At 42.6% G+C, this 20,875-nt stretch overlaps 1 protein-coding gene across 1 annotated transcript in view; it reads left to right on the forward strand.

Moving 5' to 3' along the window:
- Nucleotides 1-7,655: 7,655 nt before the first annotated feature.
- The window catches only part of NYX (nyctalopin), a 36,222-nt gene continuing 23,002 nt past the window's right edge, over nt 7,656-20,875 (forward strand). The window contains exons 1-2 of the mRNA XM_027875460.1: nt 7,656-7,672; nt 9,989-10,059. Coding sequence (XP_027731261.1) covers nt 7,656-7,672; nt 9,989-10,059 — 88 coding nt within the window. The remainder of the gene's footprint in view (nt 7,673-9,988; nt 10,060-20,875) is intronic.

Consider the following 20,875-nt stretch of genomic DNA (forward strand, 5'->3'; position numbering starts at 1 on the left):
TATTGATTGCACTTTTATATTTGTATTTGCAGCTACTAGTAGGCTCTTGATAAGTGCTCTCAGATTGATTTGTAGAATGGGGATAATAATATCCATAGGACTTACCTAGCAGGGCTGTTGAAAGGTTTTATGAGATAATATATACAAAGAACTTTGCAAAATTTCCAATGATATATAAATGTCAGTTATATTATGGTTTTTGTCGTCACTATTACCATCATCATCACCATCATCATCATCACGATCCCCTGCTCACTTTCTGTTGCACTCGACTACCTTCTGGTGCCTTATATTTTGAGGTCTGTACAGGAGTAGTGACAAGTAGAAAAGTGGGAAACTATGACAGAGTAAGCTAATAAGCTTACTCCGCCCCTCTCAGACATGGAAGGGTAGGGTATGGTTGATAGTAGAGACCAAGGAGCAACTTAGTCTTTCTTTCATTAGACCCAATTTGCCAGGTTCCTATTGCCTAAAACCAGTGGAAATAAAGATGTAAAATATATCAGACATAAAAGATATAGAAGAGATAGAAATCTATGTGTATATGTATAAGTAGATATAAATATAAATATGTATAAATGGACAGCGAGGTAGCACAGTGGATAGAATACCAGACCTGGAGTCAGGAAGGCTCATCTTTTTGAGTTCAAATCTGGTTTCAGACACTTACTAGTTGTGAGACCCTGGGCAAGTCAGTTAACACTATTTGCCTCAGTTTCCTCATCTGTAAAATGAGCTGGATTAGGAAATGGCAAACCACTCCAGTATCTTTGTCAAGAAAACCCCAAAAGGGGTCATGAAAAGTCAGACACAACTGAAAATGACTGAACAACAAAAATAAATAGAAGTTGTTTTAAAATGGGACCAACCATGGCAAAAGGAGATGTTCTGGACACTTCTTACTATACTCTTCCCCTTAGAAACCTTCTCCTTCCTAGCTCTGATTCCTTATCTTGGAGGTTTGAGGGTGGGGAGGGCACATCCCCCTAAACATAGAGTTGTGGATCAAAGGTCCTGGACCTTTCACTTCAACAGCAATTATTCTGCAAGTTATAGTCTTTTTTTTTTTTTTGGTGAGGCAATTGGGGTTAAGGGACTTGCCCAGGGTCACACAGCTAGTAAGTGTAAAGTGTCTGGTCTGAGACCGGATTTGAACTCAGGTCTTCCTGACTCCAGGGCCCGTGCTCTATCCACTGTGCTACCTAGCTGCCCCCATCCTAGGGACACTGAGAGTTTAAGTGATTTGCCATGCATCTCAAAGCCTGTATATATTAGAGAAAGTACCTAATCCTAGGTCTTCCTGAATCTGAGGCTAGCCCTCTAACAGGCAGCCTCTTACATAGAGCTACTGATATGAAAACAACAATAATAGCATTTATATAACACTTTAAGGTTAACAAAGCACTTCATAAATACTATCTCATTTGATCCTCACCACAATCCTGCCATTATTATTCCCATTTTATAGATGAGAAAACTGAAGCATGCAGAGGTTAAATGACTTGCCCAGGGCAACCTACATTACTGGGCAGTCCAAGAGAAGAAGAGACCCTTTCTATAAAGTTCACCTATTTACTTTCCATGTAATTAAACTTAAGAGGGATCATCTGAAAATTTCTTCTTGGGGCCATATTTAAATTTACCCTACTCTAGCTTAGTTTCCTATTGGCTCCCAAATTAATTATCTGACTAGTTCAAGGTTTTCCTCTCTCCATACTCATGGAACAGTGGAAAACCTGGGTTTGACCAGCAATACCCCTATGCTACTAGAGATCAAGGAGAAAGTAAAAGAATACATATGTACAAAAATATTTATAGTGGAACTTCTTTCCATGTCAAAGAATTGGAAACTGAGGGATGCCCATCAATTGGGCAATAACTGAACAAGTTATGGTATATGATTATGATAGAATACTATTGTGCTATAAGAAATGAAGGGCATGGTTTCAGAAAATACCATGAAGATATATATGAACTGATGAAAAATTAAGTGAGTAGAACCAGAAGAACAACATACACAATAACAGCACAATTGTAACAATAATCAACTGTGAAAGACTTAGCAACTCTGATCAATTCAAAGGTCCATGACAATTCCAAAGGATTCCTGATGAAAAAGGCTATTCACCCCCAGACAGAGAATTGATGAATTCAGAGTTCAGACTTCAGTATTTTTTCCTTTTTAATTTTTGTTGCTTCTTTTCTTTTCCTTCACAATATGGCTAATATGGAACTATGTTTTGAATGACTTCATATGTTTAATGGGCATCATATTTCTTTCCTTCTCAATGGGTGAGGTATAGTTGGAGGGACGGAGAGCAATCCTGACTTAAAATACCACCCTGACCTTCACTACCTGTGTGACCTTGGGCAAATCCTTTAACCTGTGCCTGCTTCCGTTTCTTCATGGGTTCAATAAAGGGGGTTGGACCGGACAACTTGGGCTCAGATCTATTGTCCTATGATTCAGCACATCGGGACACTTGGTGGGACAGCCCTGAACCAGTCCTTCTGGAGAAGCAAGGGCAGGTGGCCTCGATGACGGATCATCACCCATAGCTGTCACAGGTCTGTGACTTGGTGAAGGCACTACTCCCAGAGATAGGTTTCTGCGTATTTGTGGGCCTTCGGTGAATCCATTTCCATTTTCCCTTTGCAGGTCACGCTGCAGCACCTCTGAGAAAGCTGCTCTCTAATTGGCTGGCTGGCGGAGAGAAGCTGCAAGAACAGTATTAGGAAGGGCTGTCCCCAGTGGGGCTTTAAGGGAGATGCTTACACCTGGGGGAGGGGAGGAAGCTGGGGATTGGAAATGCAGGCTTCCTGGTGCGGAACATCCAACTGAAGGCTGGCCCAGCTTCTATCCCAGACTTGTTTTCACAAAGGATCAGCCTCCCACCCTCCCCTCCCCTCCTTCTGCAGTCTCACTCTGCTTTCTCAGTGTGTGCTCCTACCATCCCCCAGTCAAAGGGGAGGGGGGAAGTCCACTCCAAAACGGAGAGGGATAAGGGCTTTCTTCTTTAGTCACTGCGGGACAACTGATTTTCCTCCTTCTCTCCCCCTCAAACAGCTGTTTCCTTTCCAATAGAGGTCAGGGTGAGTTAGGCTAGAATTAGTCTTTTAATGGCTGGGTCAAAGGTAATGAAATCCCCCTGTGCAAAGCCCTCTTCCTTCTCCCCATGGCTGATGATTTTCCAGGCAAGTCCTTACGTTCTTCCCTCCCCTCCTCCCCTTTTCTGGTGGGAAGTGGCCTTGATGACAGGAAAGAATGTACCAAGCCTGTGTCAGCACACTGAGTCTGGTACAGCACACACCAAGGGGCTGGTTGCCGTGGAAACCGGTCGGCAGCCTCAATATCTGTCCGCACACGATCCGAGAATGGATTATCAGATCTAACCAAAGGGAGTGAGTGATGAGTTTCATCAGGGTTGGAGCTGGGGGTAGGGGTGGGGGAAGGGGGAAGGGTACTTTCTCCATATACAGTTATTTAAGCAGCTGGTTAATCCTACCTATGTCGTGGAGTCTCAGAGTTGGGGGGGGTGGGGATGTCAGAGGCCATCTCCTCCAACCCAGACTGTTAAGAATGCCCTCTACCACATTAACAGACAAGTGGTCATCTTATCTCTGCTTGAATGAAGAGTTTCAGCAAGGGGGAGCCTCCCACCTTCCTCTGCAGCTTAATCCACTTTGGGATAGGGCTAATTGTCAGCCTGTTTTTCCTTACATCAAGCTTCAATCTGCCTCTTGAAATAGCTCTGTCCTCTGGGGTCAAGCAGAATATGTCTAAACGCCTTTCCTTATGACGTCTCAATACTTTCATGTCTCTCTCCCCTACCCAACCCCAGTCTCTCAGCTAAAGCCTTCTCTATTTAATTCGAAACATCTCCGATTCCTTTAATCGATCCTCATGTGTTATGTTCCCAAGGCCCTTTGCCATCCTGGTTGCCCCACTCTGGACACTCTCCAGTTCATTAATATCCCTATAAATATGGTGCCCAGAATTGAACTTCAAGTGTGGTCAGACTACAGAGTATAAAGAGACTGTCCTCTCTTTTGTTCTGATGCTTCTACCAATATATCTAAAATCACATTTGCTTTTTTGACTGCCATATCACAGTATTTACTGATATTGGGCATATACTTGTGATACTCATACTGAAGGTTCCCCAATACTAACTAGAAATCACATTTGTTTATTTCTACAGAGCCCAGCAATAGGACGTCAGTGCCCAGTTTTACTCTCTGACATAATCCTCGTGTTTCCAGTGCTTCTGAGGCCCGAAGGAAAAGGAGGACTATTGGTTGTTGTTGTTTGTCCTTCTCAAAGAGGACCAAAGACTTCAGGACGGTGATGTCTTGACTTACAAGTAAACTGGATTTAAGTGAGGCAGGGCTGCGCACAGTCACCGGCCTCACTCTCTCCTCCGGAGTCATTGGAGTCCAATGGCAAGATATGTCAGGACTGGCAGTGGCCCCTGGACTACTCACAGTTATGTCCTGCTTTAAATTTTGCAAAACACTTTCCTCCCAACAAGTTGGTGAAATATGCAGTGCAAGTATCACGGATCCCATTTTATAGATGAGATAAGTGAGGCTCGAAATACTTAAGTGATCTGCCTGCTTGTCATACAACTAGTTGGTGTCAGAACTCAGATTCACAGGCTCATAGGTAGAGAGCTGGGGACCATTTAGACCAATTTCCTCCTTTAAAGGAGGACACTGAGACGAAGAAAAGGGCAGTCAAATAACTAGTGTCACAGCTAGGATTGGAACCCATTCTTTTGACTCCAAATCCAGTATTCTTTCCCCTACATGCTAACTCTAGGTCAGAAGGGGTTCCTTTGTTGGAAAGAAGGGGTGGGAAAGGTTTCCTTGCATACCAGAATTATGCATCTCTCAAGTGTCTGAGACCACAATCCACACAGATACCATTTGTCATAGTTGTTTCTCTTGATTCCATCCTCAGAAAGTTGTAGAATTTGCTCTTCTTGTTAACAATGTTGTCACTATGTTGTCACTAAATTTATCTAAACCTTTTTCTAGACCATGTTAGATCGTGTTTTGTTGTGATTCAGTCGTGGGATCTTCTTGGCAAATATCCCAGAGTGGTTTGCCATTTCCTTCTCAGGCTCATTTTACAGAGGAGGAAACTGAGGCTAAAGGGGTTAAGTGACTTGCCCAGGGTCACACAGCTAGTGAATGTTGGAGGCCAGATTTGAACACACGAAGATGGGTGTTCCTGACTCCTGGCCTGGCACTCTATCACTGTGCCACTGAGTTGCCTGTCAGCTCATGAGTTTGTATCATTTCTTAAAAAACCAGGTTCCATGCATTTCCTACCAAGTCTGTAAAGGGATAATCTCTTGTATTTGTCCAAAAATGACCTTAAAACCTGTCTTGACTCTGTCTAATAGAGTTCCGGCTTGGTCACTTACTAGCTGCCTGACCTTGGGCAAGTCACTTAATCTCCTTCAGTCTTAGCTGTAATATGGGGATAACCATATTTAGAGTATTACAGGATTGTTGTAAAGATCAGATGAAATTTGTAACCATAACAGCCCACATTTGCTCATAGTTCATTACTATTATTGGAATAATAATACTAAAATAACAATATACATTTATTCATTCAACATGGATTTTTAGGTACTTATCATATATGCCAGGCATGATGCCAGGCACCAGAGACACAAAGTGAAAAACAGTCTTTTGCCTTCAAGAAGCTTACATAGGATTGAGGGAAACAACGCACATAAATAAATATTAAATATCTCCAAGGTATATACAAAATAAGTTTGACTAGGATGGGGGTGGGGGCAGCACTCACACCTGAAAGACTCAAGAAAGGTCTTGTTTAAGAGGTGTGGCACAATGAGCTGAGCTTTTTTTTTTTCCTTTAAGGAGGAAATCAGGGTTAAGTGACTTGGCCAGGGTCATACAGTGTCTGAGACTGGATTTGCACTCAGATCCTCCTGACTCCAGGACTGACTGCTTTATCCACTGCATCACCTAGCTGCCCCTATGCTGAGCTTTAAAGGAAATGAAGGATTCCAAGGTGAGGCGGAGGACATTCCTGGCACAGGCGACAGCCTGTAACAAAGGTACGGGGACAAGGGATGGAACATTGCCTGTGAGAAACAGCAGCTAGGTCAGTGTGGCACAGAACACGGGGGACGGTCGTGATCTATCAGAAGTCTGGAGAGTGCGCTGGAGGCAGACTGTGAAGTGTTTTAAATGTCAAACTATTGAGCTTGTGGGCAGCTGGGAGGCTCAGTGGATAGAGCACCGGAGCTTGGAGTCAGGAAGACTCATCTTCCTGAGTTCAAATCCAGCCTCAGACACTTATTGGCTGTGTGACCCTGGGCAAGTCACTCTATCCACTGCACCATCTAGCTGCCCTGTGAGATAATGCAAATTGGGGGTGGAAATGATTACCCCTGGCCTCCTGCTTCAAATCGTATCCCCCCCCACTATCCACTGCTGCCTAACTCGTCCTCTCTAAGCACAGACACGACCACGGGACTCCCCTTATCAATCAGCGCCAGCGGCTTCTCATTGCTCCAAGGACACAACGTCAGCTCCTCTGGTTAGCTTTTAAAGGCTTCACCGCCCGTCCCCAGCAGTTCCCAGCCCATCCGACGTCACTCCTATATCTACATGCTGCTGCGCAGCCTTCTGCCTGCTCCTCGCTCGCTCGCAGCACTCACCTCTGTTTCACGCTTTTACACTGGCTGTGCCCCGGGCAGGATGTGTTCCCTCCTCACCTCTGCCTCAGCTCCCCTCTTTTCCTTCAAGCTGCGCTTCCGGCATTATCTTCTACATGAAACCTTTCCTGAGCTCCCCCAGCTGTATTGAGCTACTTTGGATACATATATTTTTATTCACTTTACTAGCGTGTGTCAAAAGTCTTAGTGCAATCCTAAACTAAAGGTTGGGATTGCACTAAGGTTCCAATCTATTAAAGGTTGTTCAATCATTTTTCAGTCATGTCCTACTCTTCTTGACCCCATTTGGGGTTTTCTTGGCAAAGATATTGGAGAAGTTCGCCATTTCCTACTCCAGCTCATTTTACAGATGAGGAAACTGAGGCAAACAGGGTTAAGTGACTTGCCCAGGGTCACACAGCTAGTGTCTGAAGCCGTATTTGAACTCACAAAGATGAGTCTTTCTGACTTCAGGGCTAGCACTCCATCCACTGCACCACCTAGCTACCCCTGTTAGAGGTTAGGACCGCTCTAAGGTTCTAAGCTATTAAAGATTAGGACCGCTAGGTGTCACAGTGTATAAAGTACTGGGCTTAGAATCAGGAAGATTCCCCTCCCTGAGTTCAAATCTGGCATCAGACATTTATTAGCTGTATGACCCTGGACAAGTCACTTAACTCAGTTTCCTCATGTATAAAATGAGCTGGAGAAGGAAATGGCAAACCACTCCAATATCTTTGCCAAGAAAACCCCAAATGGGGTCATGAAGAGTTGGATACGGCTGAACAACAAAAAGATTCTAAGCTATTAAAGGTTGGGACTACACTAAGACGCTTGGCTTGCCCTGTGTTTATGCTGTGCATTTTTATATGTACTTGTCTCCATCATTAGAATATAAGCTCTGAGAACGAAGGGATTATTTCATTCTTTGTCTTTTGTATTCCCAAGCCTAGCATGGCGCCTGGCACACGGTGGGTGCTTAAGCAATACTCATTGATTGAATGGGAAGACTGCCGTGCCCTTGACAGAACTAGGAAAGTTAAAAAGCGGTGATTTGGGTAGAAAGAGACTGAGCTCTGTTTTGGACTTGTTGAGTTTGAGATGCCCGCAGAGCATCCCTGTAGAAACATTGAACCAGAACTAGAGATATACAGGAGCGTTTCCCTACTACTTTCCTATTTAAAAAGTTGAAATTGCACTGCCGATGAATAAGTCACTTGACAAGAACTCTGTGTGTCTCTGGTACTGTGCTTGGTGCTGAGGAGGGGCTGACAAGTGGCCAACGGTCCTTGTCAAGGAAGGCTTAGAAGGAAACCTCACAAGTTCATAAATCCCAAGCTATTAGAGACCCCAGAGGTCATTCATTCCCCTCATTTTACAGAGTAGAAAACTGAGGCCCATTGAGCTTAGGGAATTTGCCCACGATGACACAGAGAGTGAGGGTCAGAGACAGAATTTGAACCCAGAACCTCTGACTCCAGGGCCAGAGTTCTTTCCGTGGTACCTATCTGCCTCCTAAATTCAACTTGGGCATATCCTCTAGTCTGGTTTGGAGTGAGGGGAAGATCACTTACAAACTATCACAATTAAGTGAAATCGAATCCTGCGTTTGCTGGAAGATGTAAGTATGTGTAACTCTCCCTGCATTTTCTCCCCAGCTTTGAGTTATATAAGGTCAGTAGGCTCTGTATGTGATTTAGGTGCCAAGGAGCCAATTTTAGGTAGATTTTGGTTGAGATTTGTTGAGAGATGGGAGGAAGGGGAGGTGAAGGGGACAGGGATGACAGAAGAGAAAGGACAAAGAGTTCTAGGGACATGAGGATAAAGCTGAATGATTTGTCAACAAAATCTGTCTTCCTTTTTGAGGCTTTATAGGGCAGACACATTTTTTCCATCTCTTTTAATCCTCATCTGACAGAGAGGATTTTCTAGCCATTAAATCATAGCTTTTCTGGAAAAAAAAAAAAAAGAAAAATAACCACCCAAACCCACAAAATAATGTCCCACCCCCTCCTTTCCAGTACTTTGTTATTTTCTGCCAAGCTTGGGCAATGGCTGGCGTAGGGAAGTGGATGGTCAGTTCTGAGGGATGGAGGAAGACCCAGAGGGCATCCTTCCAGGTAAGTGATCGATGCTCTGGGTTTCTTTATCCAACAAGAAACAGTTCTTTGCACAGGCTTGCAGAATATTGTTTTTCTAGCTCCCTTGTCAGTAATTCTGTTTAAAGATGTTAGTCAAGTAAAGGTCTCACAGACAGCTGTGCTGATGGTCAGAGTACCCCCAGCGCACCTCCCTGAAGGGCTTTGAAGGTTGCTGCTGCAGTTTTTGTTTTCTAAAATTCCATTACAGAAGTGGGGTATTGGGGGGAGAGGAGGGGAATAAAGGAATAGGAAAATTATTAGGAAGTTCACAATAATAAGGAAGGGTATATTTCCTAGTTCTAGAGCAGCAGTTCTCAAAGTGAAGTTGGGGGTCTCCTAGTGGTCCCCAGGCCCTTTTAGGGAATCCAAAAGATCAAATAATTTTGATAATAATAAATGATAAAATAGAATTTTTTAAAAATTAAAAAATAATTTTCATAATAATATTAAGATGTTTTCATTTCAATATGGTAAAAAATGTATATAATCCACATAAGCAAAAGCTCTCTCTTTTTTGGGAGGATTCTCTACAATTTTTAAGATTATTGAAGGGATTCTGAGACTAAAAAGATTGAGAACTTCTCTAGTTCTAGAGGTAAGTGCAGCTGAGTACTGTTCTACTACTAATATTAATAATAATACATAGATTTTTATAGTGCTTTACAGTTTAAAAATGTTCTCCAGAATCAAAGGGTCATGAGATTTTTAGACTTGGAAGCCACTCTTGGGATCAGCTAGTTCAACCCTTTCATGTAACATAGGAGGAAACTGAAGGGCTGTGGTGTAGTTAAAAAGAGCTCTAGACTAATAATAAAGAGGCCTAGATTTTTGACTCAGCTCTGCTATACACCATGAGACTTTGGGCAAGTCACTTTACCTCTTTGTGCCTCAGTTTCCTTATCTGTAAAATTGGGATGGGGTTATTGACTAGTTAGCTTTAAGACCTCTTTCTGATCTAAATCCATGATAGATAATTTCTGAAATGTCTGGCCTACCTTTATATAGTTCTAAGAAGCTCAGAGAGATTAGATGATTTTATTGACCAAACTCAAACTCCCAGGAAGAAGACTTGAACCCAGAACTGGGATTTGAACCCAGGCCTCCTGCCCACTGCTTTCTCCCACTGGGTTTCCTTTGTTTCTTTAGGCACAGAAGCCTTGCTGGCTCTGAGGGGCAGCACATGAACAGACTGGAGATGTTTGCCCTCATCTTGAATGGTGAGTAATCAACAAGCCTCTTCTCCTTCCCCTCTTCCCTCCTTCCCTCTACCTCTCTTCCCTGACCCTTCCCCCGCCTCCTCTTTTTCTTCTCCTCCCTCCCCTCCCCTCCCGTCTCTCCTCTCCCCTCTGTTTAAATCCCAAACTCAGTTTTGAATATTACACGCATGCGTAAGGAAAGCTGTTAGGAAATGCCTGAAAACCACACATTCTAGCTTTTACTCACCTAGAATGCATTTAAAATGGAGCACGTGAAGGCACCACTGGAATATTTCTTTCCGATCAAGTTCCACAAAAAAAAACTAAACAACAACAAAAAACAAAACAAAACAAAACAAAACAAAAATGAAAAAAAAGTGATGGGGGTGTGAGGACCATAAAAATTCCTCCAAAGCAAACACCGCCCTCCCCACCACATCACACCCTACCACCCTTGCCAAATTCAGTCTTCTTTTTCTGATTTTCTTATTCCCATTTCAGTTATGGATCCATGGCCCTACACTCATTGAGGTGCCATTTTAGTTATAAACACAGGCTCTATCCCCAAAGAAGGCAAACAAAAAGTCCCCAGTAAGTCAGTTGCAGAATTCCAAACCAGCTGCTCATTCCACATGAAAAAACCCTGGGCTGGGAGTCTCACAGAATCTCGGAGCTAGAAGGGATGTGAGGGGCTGCCTGGTCCAAACTGTCTCCGAAAAGAAATCTCTGCCTTCCTCTGGTTTATGATAAAGATAATAATCACAACTAGAATATCACTGTCTTTGCACAGGAAAAAAAAAACCTAAAGCATTTGAGTCTCTATTTGTGCAACAAAATATAGAAAAGGCATTTATCAGAGCAGGAACAAACACTGTAACAACAGTAACCTTACTCCTTGTTCCATCCTGAGTCAATCACTCAGAATTTGTGGAACACCTGTGATGTCCATACCAGGTGGAAGGAGAGAAAGAGTCAGAGAGACAAAGACAGAGACAGAGGCACACAGGTGTATCTTGCTTTCAAGGAGTTTATGATTTTGAAGGAGAAGCAAAATAGGAATGTAAGAAACTCCTGGAGAAAGGCTACTGTATGATAAAGTGCTAACTTTAGTGGTATGAGCAATATTACACTTAGTAGGTGGCATAGACAGAAAATGCAAGATGATCCTCACAAAGCAAGTTAAGTGTAAATCAAAATCGATTGGTGAAATCTAGGGGAGGGGGGAGGTGCCCAAGGGAAGAAAGAAACCTCAGAGGCCAATGAAATAGAAAGAACTCGGGGTTGGGAATCAAGATGGAGGGGAATGGGAGGGCTTCATAGAGAAGGTGGCCATTTAAATTGGCCCAACAACGTGTTCAACAAGTGAACAGAGGGGTATGGAAGACATTTCAGGCCTTGGAACAGTGTAAACAAAGGTAGGAGGTGGGAAAGTGTAGGCCATGGTCAGGGGTTCCAAGAAGGTAGAGAAAACCATTTAACTTCCAACTGATACTAGGTTCACATCTAGTATAGTGTCTCTAGATTACAGTTTGGAACCCTGGACGCAGGGTTCTTCGCAGTGCTGCGAATGGACTCAGAATCCTGTGCGTTCTAGTTAGTGGCCTCTTGATGTGGGAGACCTCTCTCTGCATCTTACCACTGCCAGGTGACGGCTCATGGCACAGTGGTCTTCAAAAGGGTAGGCCAGACACAGAGAAGAAGTCTCTGATTTCCCAACCATTATACCTCCTCTGGCTCCCTTCTCTCTCTCTAACCTTGAACCCTTTGACTCAGGAGTGGGGAACCTGCAGTTTGGCTGAGGTGTGAAGTGGCCAAATGTTTGTCTTGTCCTTTCTCATCACGTATTCGTGGACTTTTCTAGTTGGAAGGGACCTCAGAAACCATCTAGCCCAACATATATATGAAAAGAATCCTCACTATGACATTCCTGGTAAGTGTCATCCAGCCTTTCCTTATAGACCTCCAAGGAGAGGAGACCCATTTTCTCCCAGTCTTTTCTACTCTTGAATACCTTTGATTATTAGGAAGTTTTTCTTGATATCAAGCTTTGCTACTTCTTATAGGAAGTTTCCTGTTCTTCAAGGCTCAGCTCGATTCCCATCATTCTTCAGGAGGCCTTTCCCTGTCTGTCAGCTGATAATGTCTCCTCCTCTGAGATAACCTTCCATTCGTTCCGTATTAGACTCATTCTATAAATCTCATCCCTTCTCCACATTTCAATCCTTCAAATACTTGAAGACAGCTATTATGTCCCTTCCTCTTTTCCAATCTTTTAGTCTCTCCAGGATAAACATCCTCAGTTCTTTCTATCCTCTATGACACAGACTCAAGGCCCTTCCTCATCCTGGTTGTCCTTCCCTGGACAATCTCGAGCTTTGCAATGTGCTGGGCCTGGAGTCAGAAAGAATTCAAATCTAGCCTCAGACACTTAATAGCTGTATGACCTGGCAAGTCACTTAACCTCTGTTTGCCTCAGTTTCCTCAACTGTAAAATGGAAACAGAATCTCACAGACTAGTGAAGATCAGATGAGATACTTGTAAGACACCTGGTACGTAGAAGGCACTTAATAATTGCTTATTCCCTTCCCCTTATTTTCTGAAATCATGGAGTCCAGAATTGAGCACAATAATCTTTCTCACCATGCAGAGTCCTTGATCTTGTGTTAAATACTTCTCCCTTGCTGTAGAATCTTGTCACTCCTGTTTGTTGCACACTTCCTTTATTACTGTCCACTGGCAGCCAATGTCCTAATAACTTGGGGAAAGGAGAGGAAGCAGACAGAACAAGATGGCGCCTACAATTCTCCTTAGCAGAGACAACTGTATTTTTCAAGTAAAATGAACTAGTCTCTAAAGGAAAAGAAGGAAAAATTTAAAAACAAACAACCTTACAGGTAGAAAATTGTCCAATTATAGGGCATGGGAATCTTATTCTGAGTTACTTCTAATCTAGTTATAACAAGCCAGCACAGCTTCCAGGGCTCATCAGCCCCATTCTATCTAAAGAACTTCCCCTAGGCAGATAGATGCCTTCTCTGAAATTTATAATTTATAGTCTTAGAAAGGTTCCTGAGTTGACAGTGTGATGTGGCCCCCCCCTCCACCCCCCTCCCCAATTGAGTGTATCTTTAGCTGCATTAAGTGAAGCGTATGTTCCAGGAAAAAGTAGGAATGAGCAGCTGTCCTGGTCACATCGTCTCTAAAGCATTGTGTTGAGCTCTAGATGGTAGAGTTTAGGAAGAGCCTGGACAATCAGGAGAGCAACCAGAGCAAGGCAACCAGGATGCTGAAGGACCTTGAGTCAATATCACATGGAGATTGAGTGAAGGAACTATGGGTGTTTAGTCTAGACAAGAGAAGGCTCAGGGGGGACATGACAGCTGTCTTCAAGTCTCTGAAGGACCATTATGCTGAGGAGGGCGTAGTCTTTAGTGGGTTTGGCCTCAAAAGGCAGAATGGGTAAAATGTTGCCAAAGGGAAAACTGAGACTAGATCTCAGGAAAAGTTTCCTAATAATCTGAGATAGCTAAAAGTGGAATGAGCTGCCCAGGGAGAAAGTGGGTTACCTCTCCTTGGAAGTTTTTAAGAAAAGGCTGGATGACCACTTATTTATAGGGTATTTTATTGGGGCTTATAGATTTGACTAGATGGCCATTAAGATTCCTTCCGACTCTAAAAATTCTAGTATTTTTTTTATTGGTATGTTGAAAGATTTATTTTTAATGACCGTTTTAAAAGTTTGTTATTCAGTTATATCTGATATTAAACATAGAAAATTTAAAAACAAGACAAAGTATGATTCAAACAAAATATGCCAATGCTTTTAAAGATGCAAAATCATTACATTTCAAAGTTTCTCTTTCCATTACAAGATCCTGCCCAAGATAAAACAGTTTGTAAGTTATAGTCAGGACTTGGAACTTTGAGCAGCCTCATCGTTCTTTTCACTATTCCCCCCCCAGTCTATTACACTGTAAGCTGAAAGTCAATAAACTGCTATTATTAAGTGCATTTAAGTTCCTTCTTGAAGGTAGGAACTATGTTTTATTAATTTTTCTATTTCCCTCACAGTCTAGCATAATACTTTGCTTTAAGTAGGCACTCATTAGATGATTATTCAAGTTCTTGTTGAATCTTATAAATTCATTTACTCTAGGTATTAAAGACTTAATATATAACTCCTCTCAAGAGTATTACATTTGCGTAAGGACAACAGTTTTATCAAGAAGGAATATCTCATCAATGGTGAATTTCAGACATCAGCTGAGGAAGTATTTTCTTTGAGGTGGGGGAGGGTGACTCCTTTCCTAGAGGCTCTTTAATTAACACACCATTAGATGTGGCTTTCTTCATCTATGTGTAAAGCTAGTCCTGGTTTCCAGCTTCATATACCAACAATTCAGAGAGGAATCATGGAACAATGTGTGAGAGCTCGCCTCAGAGCCAGGAAGACCCGAATGGAAGGCCCATCCCTTAGGCCTACTGAATGTTGTAGCTCTGGACAAGTCATTTAACCTCTTAGTATTCTAGATAACTTTCTAAGGCTGCAAGTTGCAAAGAAGATGCCATCCTGCATTAGTAGACAGTTTCTTCTCCAGTAAATTCTCTATACCTGGGAAATCAAAGGTCAGTTTCCTATCCTTGATTAGCATAATCTGCCTGGGGAAACTTGCAGACCAGGGAGCAAAATGGATTGATTTCTTGATTCCAACTGGCCAGCTGGGACTGATAAAAGCTCCAGAGGGACGCTTTGAAACTACAGTTCCTCTCCAATCCCTAGAAAGACACCTGGTTGGTTTCCATACCAAATGCTAATTGGGAGACCACAGGTGGTTTCTGGGGGTAAACATGTTTGGCCCAGCCCAGGCGTGTTAAAGAAATCCTCTTTTGTTTGAGACTTCCACTCTGGGTCTCTGCCCAAAGGCCAATGGTGGTGGTGGGTGGATGGGAGGTGGGGGGCAGCTCACAAAGCAGAAGTGGTTGAATGGATTTAAAAAAAAAAACAGAATCAAACCCTCCCCCCCTTGCTATTTTGATTTATGGGCCCACAAGTAATTTTAAAACAAAATGAATGAAGAAACACTCCATTTTGAGTCTGTGGTTGGAAACTGCATGAATAACCATTCCCTTAGCTAACCTTGAGAGGAGGAAAAAAAACAAACCAACACATATAAAAGCATATGAATTGTGGAAAGTGGAAAAGCTCAGCTGATATGAATTAAGACATCCCCCCGAAGGGGGAACAGGCAGGGACGGTGTCTGCTGCTCTCCACAGGCTATTCAGCTTACCACCTTGGAGAAACAAAAGCAGGAATCATCATTTGTGCTATAGAGAGAAACAATTCTACTAAAGTACAGGAAGCCATTCGTTTCATCCTTTGTAATATTTAATATCACAATAGAAACCCCTTTTAATTGCTTCCATCAGCCCACCTATTTGCAATCAGATGGCAATTAAGCATTCCCTAATTAAATTTCTTGGATGCAGAGTTTATAGAGTCACATATAGTACTTGAAGGATTCTTCATACGGGAAAGTTTATCATCATTACTATTGTTACTGATGGCCTACCATTCCCAAGGGTGATATTAATGTAGTGTGGGGTTCTAATCAGTCCTACCAATAGACAAGTATTTCAGGGGTAGGCCTGGTGAACAGGACTAGCCTCTCTAAATCTCGCAGGTCTTTTCACCAGGGGCTTGTCATGGAGGGGTGGTTGCCAATTGCATCCATGGAAGGAGTACCCATAACAGTGAAATCCCAGATTCCTGAAGTTTGAAAATATTAGTGTTTTCATTGTTGCTAAGACAGTGTGGCATAGTGGCCAGAGGATTGGCTTCAGAGTGGGGAAGTCTGGATTTCAAGCCCTGTCCAGTTACATACTGGCTATATGACCCTCCGCAAGCCACATAAGTGCTCAGTGCCCCAAGACAATTCTTTAACGTGAGTAGATCGTGAGTTCCTCAAGGGCAAGGTCTGTTTTTTGCCTTTTTTTATGTCCCTAGCACTCAGCAGAGTGCCTGGCCCCTAAAAGGCATTTAATAAATGCTTGTTGACCGACTAAGACCATAATGTGCAGAGTCAACAGGAGTTCCCTACTGTCCCAATGAAATCATAGGTCTGGACAAAACAAACAAATAAACAATAAAAACCCTACTCACAGATGACAATATCTTATATTTTTAACTTTGAAAAGTGATTTTACAACATCATTTCATTTTAGGCTTACAACAATCCTATAAGAGATTGATTCCCTCGTAGGAAGGTATTATCTTGGTCAGTTGTGTCTGATTCTTCTTGACCCCATTTAGGGATTTCTTGGCAAAGATACTGGAGTGGTTTTCCATTTCCTTCTCCAGCTCATTTTATAGATGAGCAAACTGAGGCAAACAGGGTTAAGTGACTTGCCCAGGGTCACACAGCTAGTAAGTGTCTGAGAACAGATTTGAACTCATGAAGTTGAGTCTTCCTGACTCCAGGCCCTGCACTCCATCCACTGTGCCCCCTAGCTGCCCCAAGGTATCATCATTCAGGTATTAGTTTCTTCCTCTTCTTGATAGGTGTGAAATCTCTTTGTTCTAGTCATCTTTGCAGGGATAAGGCCACTAGCTCAAGTTCAGGGCTAGTTCGAATATCTGAATGATAGCCTTGCATTTGGGCTTTAAAAAGGCTTATTTGATGAGAAGATGGGGCAATAAAGAGTTTCACATGCAGCACTTCCAAGGAAGCACAAAGTACTCCTGAGAAACCCATACATCCAGAGGGAGATGCAGAATGAACAACTTTGTGCAGCTTTGCCTCACTTAAATCCAATTCATGCACAAGCCAAGACATCACCATCATCATGTCATGGGTCCTTTTCGAGAAGGAAGGACAAACAACAGCAGAATGAGAGAGAGCATGGAGGCCTAGGAGGAGAAAAGAAGCTGGCCAATGGAGTCATGAAGAAGTACCAGTTTGAGTGGATAGAGCACTGGGTCTGGAGTCAGGAGGACCTGAGTTCGAATCCGGCCTCAGACCAAACACTTGACACGTACTAGCTGTGTGACCCTGGGCAAGTCACTTAACCCCAATTGCCTAAAAATAAAAAAAAAATTAAAAAAAAAAAGAAGTACCAGTTTGACAGGGAGCCATAACATGAAGGTGCCTGGGTTTCTTCCTCTAAGCATCAAGTTATATGAACTACATAGGCCCTGAGAGAAAATGCAACCTACCACAAGAAAGGGTTGCTTGACTCCCTGCCTGGCAATCTTGAATTCCTTCCATGCATGTGCATGTGCATGGGCTCAACCCTAGGATAGTACTACAAGTCTGGGAGGCTATAAGGTACTGGGAGAAGGGGATGCTTACTACCAGAGGGAAGGGTTGTTTGACTTTCTAGTAACCTTGAGTTTCTTCAGTTACAGAAAAAAGTTTTATAGAAAAAATTGAGGCCATTCCCCATCAACTCCATTCTCTGCCTTCTTCCTCATCTATCACTCAGGTGTCTTCTGCCACTATCTCCACCCTGGTCCCTGTCTCACGTGATGAAGTGGCCTTACTCCTTACCATGGCAAACCACTCTAACTGGTCCAGTGATCCCATTCCATCCCAACAGGTTGCTCCCTCTCTCATTCCCACTCTCTCACTTGTTTTCAATCTCTCCCTCTTTACTGGCTCATTTCTTACTGCCCACAAATATGTCCATGTCTCCCCTATTCTCAAAAAAACCCCTCTTTCCATTGTCCTATTTCTCTTCTGCTCTTTGTAGCTAAACTTCTTGAAAAGGATGTCTACAATAGGTGCCTCTACTTTCTCTCCTTCTTAACTCCTTATAATCTGGCTTCTGACCTCACCATTCCAATCTGCTGGTATATTGTCTTACCCATTTCATTGTAAGCTCCTTGAGGCAAGAGACTCTCTTTTGCCTCTTTTTGTATCCCCAGCGCTTAGCACAGTGCCTGGCACATTTGTTGTTGTTCATTCGTTTCTGGTGTGTCCTACTCTTTGTGACTCCTTTGGGGTTTTCTTGGCAAAGACATTGGAGTGCTTTGACATTTCCTTCTCCAGCTGATTGTATGGATGAGGCAACTGAGGCAAAGAGCCTCAAGTGGCTTGCTTACTTGGGAAGTGAGGGCCCTTTCAGACATGAGACAAATTTTGATGATTACAGGAGATCATTAAAAAGTAGGGTGTAGAACTATAGAACTATAAGAAGCTATATACATATATGTACATATATACACATATACATATACATACATATGTATGTATATTATATATGTGTGTGTGTATATATATATTTATAAGAAGCTATAGAGAGTATTATTAGAGGCACACAGGATTGGACTGAGTCTGTGAGAAGCCAAAGATGCAGCGACAGGCCACTGTTCACTACTGTTATCTGTATGACCAGAGCCATAATAGCACCTCAAAACGGCCCAGAGCAAGCAGGATGAATGGTAACGTCAAATAAACTTTTAAAGACAAATTCAGTTGGTTTTAGGCCAAGGACATACTCTGGGCTACCCTGAGGCTGCTGGAGGAAGGAACAAGGTAGGATGCTTTGAGGAACTCTTTGGAAGTTGTATCCGAAAGATCCCTGATTCAGCTTTCCAAAAACAAAACAAAACAAAATTGGTAGGAGCACGTAGCCCAGCTTCTGAACCTTTTCAGTTTCTGGACAACATTGAGAATGGAAATTGGTTCTTCGACTATAGAATGTCAGATAATACTTTTGGGAAGGAGAATGGTATCCATTCTGGGATGATCCAATGAAACATTCTTCAAAGACAGAATACATATTCAAAGTAGGATTAATTGCTGAAAATTAGTCCACCAAAGGCAGAGGAAGTAGAATTGTATGGAAAAAATAAAAAAATTGATTTGGAATATAGATGGCTTTACTTTATGGTGGAAACACAGATCTTAATCCTGACCTCAGGAATACATTAAGCAGGGTTCTTAAACCATTTTTGTGTCATTGACTCTTGTAGTAGTTTGACGAAGCCTATGGGCCCCTTCTTGGAATAATGTTTTTAAATGCACAAATGGTATTGTAATGGAAATCAATTATATTGAAATAAGGTTATCAATTTTTTAAAGTTTATAGATGTCAGGTTAACAACCCCTGGATCCTAGAGGGAGATAGTGGTCACCTGCATGTCTGTAGACCAGAATACACCAAATGACCAACAATGGATAAAATTAAGGGAAGACAAGGGCAGGGAAGATGGTCCTCCATTCATTTAATGCTCACTACCAGGAAGCCACAGACAGTATGGAGAGAAGGGCAGCCCCATGAACACTTTGTTAAGAATGAACAGCCTGATGCAATGACTAATATTGATAGACTTAACCCCTTCCAGCAATACAAGGATCTAAGACATCTCCAAAAGCCTCATGATGGAAAATGCCATCCACATCCAAAGAAAGAACTATGGAGTTTGAATGTAGATCGAAGCATACTATTTGCTATTTTTTTCTTCTGTTGTGTTTTGTTTCCTCTTTCTGGTGGTTCCTCCTATTGGTTCTAATTCTTACTTACAACATCACTAATGTGAAAATATGTTTAATAGGAATGTATATGTACAGCCTATATCAGATTGTGTGCCGATTAGGGAGGGATCAGTGAGAGAGGGGGAGAAAAATTTAAAACTCAAAAACTTAAAAAAGAGAGAATGAACAGCCTGGAGAAGGAGGACACAGATGGATAGAATTGGCCTCTGAGTGAGAAAGACTGGATTCAAGTCCTGTCCCGATACACACTGGTCCTGTGGTTCTGCTCAGAGCACTTCCCCTCTCCGTTTCGCAGACAATTCTATAAACAACGGTAACTTGCAGCACCATTGCAGTGGTAAAGGAAGTCTGTGAGCTCCGTATACTGTTGAAATCACTGGTGCAGCCTCCCAAAAGAATAAGCGGCTTTTGGAACTTGACATTTTTCCAGAAGATGCACTATTGTTTGTCTTTAAATTCACATACTGCGCCCAGAATCACTCAGGCTACTTGGGATTCCCTAGGGAAATTTCTATCCCTCATTCCCACAAATCTAATCAGTTGCCAAGTCTTAAGCATTCTACCTCCATCACCTCTCTGGTACCTGTTCTCTGCTCTCTTCTTATCCTAGATCAGGCCCTTCTCACCTTTCACCTGGACTATTACAGTGGCCAAAAGTGGGAGTGGTCTCCCAGCCTCAAATTACTTCCCATACCAATCCAGCCTTCACATGGTGGCCACAGTTCTGACCAGGCCTCTGCTTAATACGCTCTATGATTCCCTATTACCTCTGGGATAAAACACATTTAACTTTGGTTCTAGTCTATCTTTCTAGGCTTGTTATACATTACTTTCTCTCAGGGGTGGGGAACCTATGGCCTTGAGGCCACATATGGCCCTCTAAGTTCTCAAGTGCAGCCCTAATAAAAGGATTTGTTCTGTAAAACTTGGACTCAGTCAAAAGGCTGCACCCAAGGACCTAGAAGGCACATTTGGCCTCAAGGCCACAAGTTCCCCACCCCTGCCCCAGACACTCTATACTCCAGCCCAGCTGGTCTGCTTCTCACTGTCCGTCACCTGCAACCTTTCACTTCCTCTGTACCTATGCCCTCCCTCACCTCCATCTTTAATAATCTTTGGTTTCCTTCAAAGCTCAGCTCAGACACCAGTTCTTACATAAACCTTCCCTGATACACCCACCTGCTAAGTCTCCTTAATTAAATTGTCTGTGTATGTACGTGTGTCTATATATTAAAATAATGTGTGTGTCTATGTCATATATATATATGTGTGTATATACACATATGCACACATTTATGCTGTTTCCCTAGTTAGAATATAAACTCCTTGAGGGGAAAG

The sequence above is a fragment of the Vombatus ursinus genome, unplaced genomic scaffold, assembly GCF_900497805.2.
Source record: "Vombatus ursinus unplaced genomic scaffold, bare-nosed wombat genome assembly UNPS02014809.1, whole genome shotgun sequence".
NCBI classification, from domain to species: Eukaryota; Metazoa; Chordata; class Mammalia; order Diprotodontia; family Vombatidae; genus Vombatus; species Vombatus ursinus.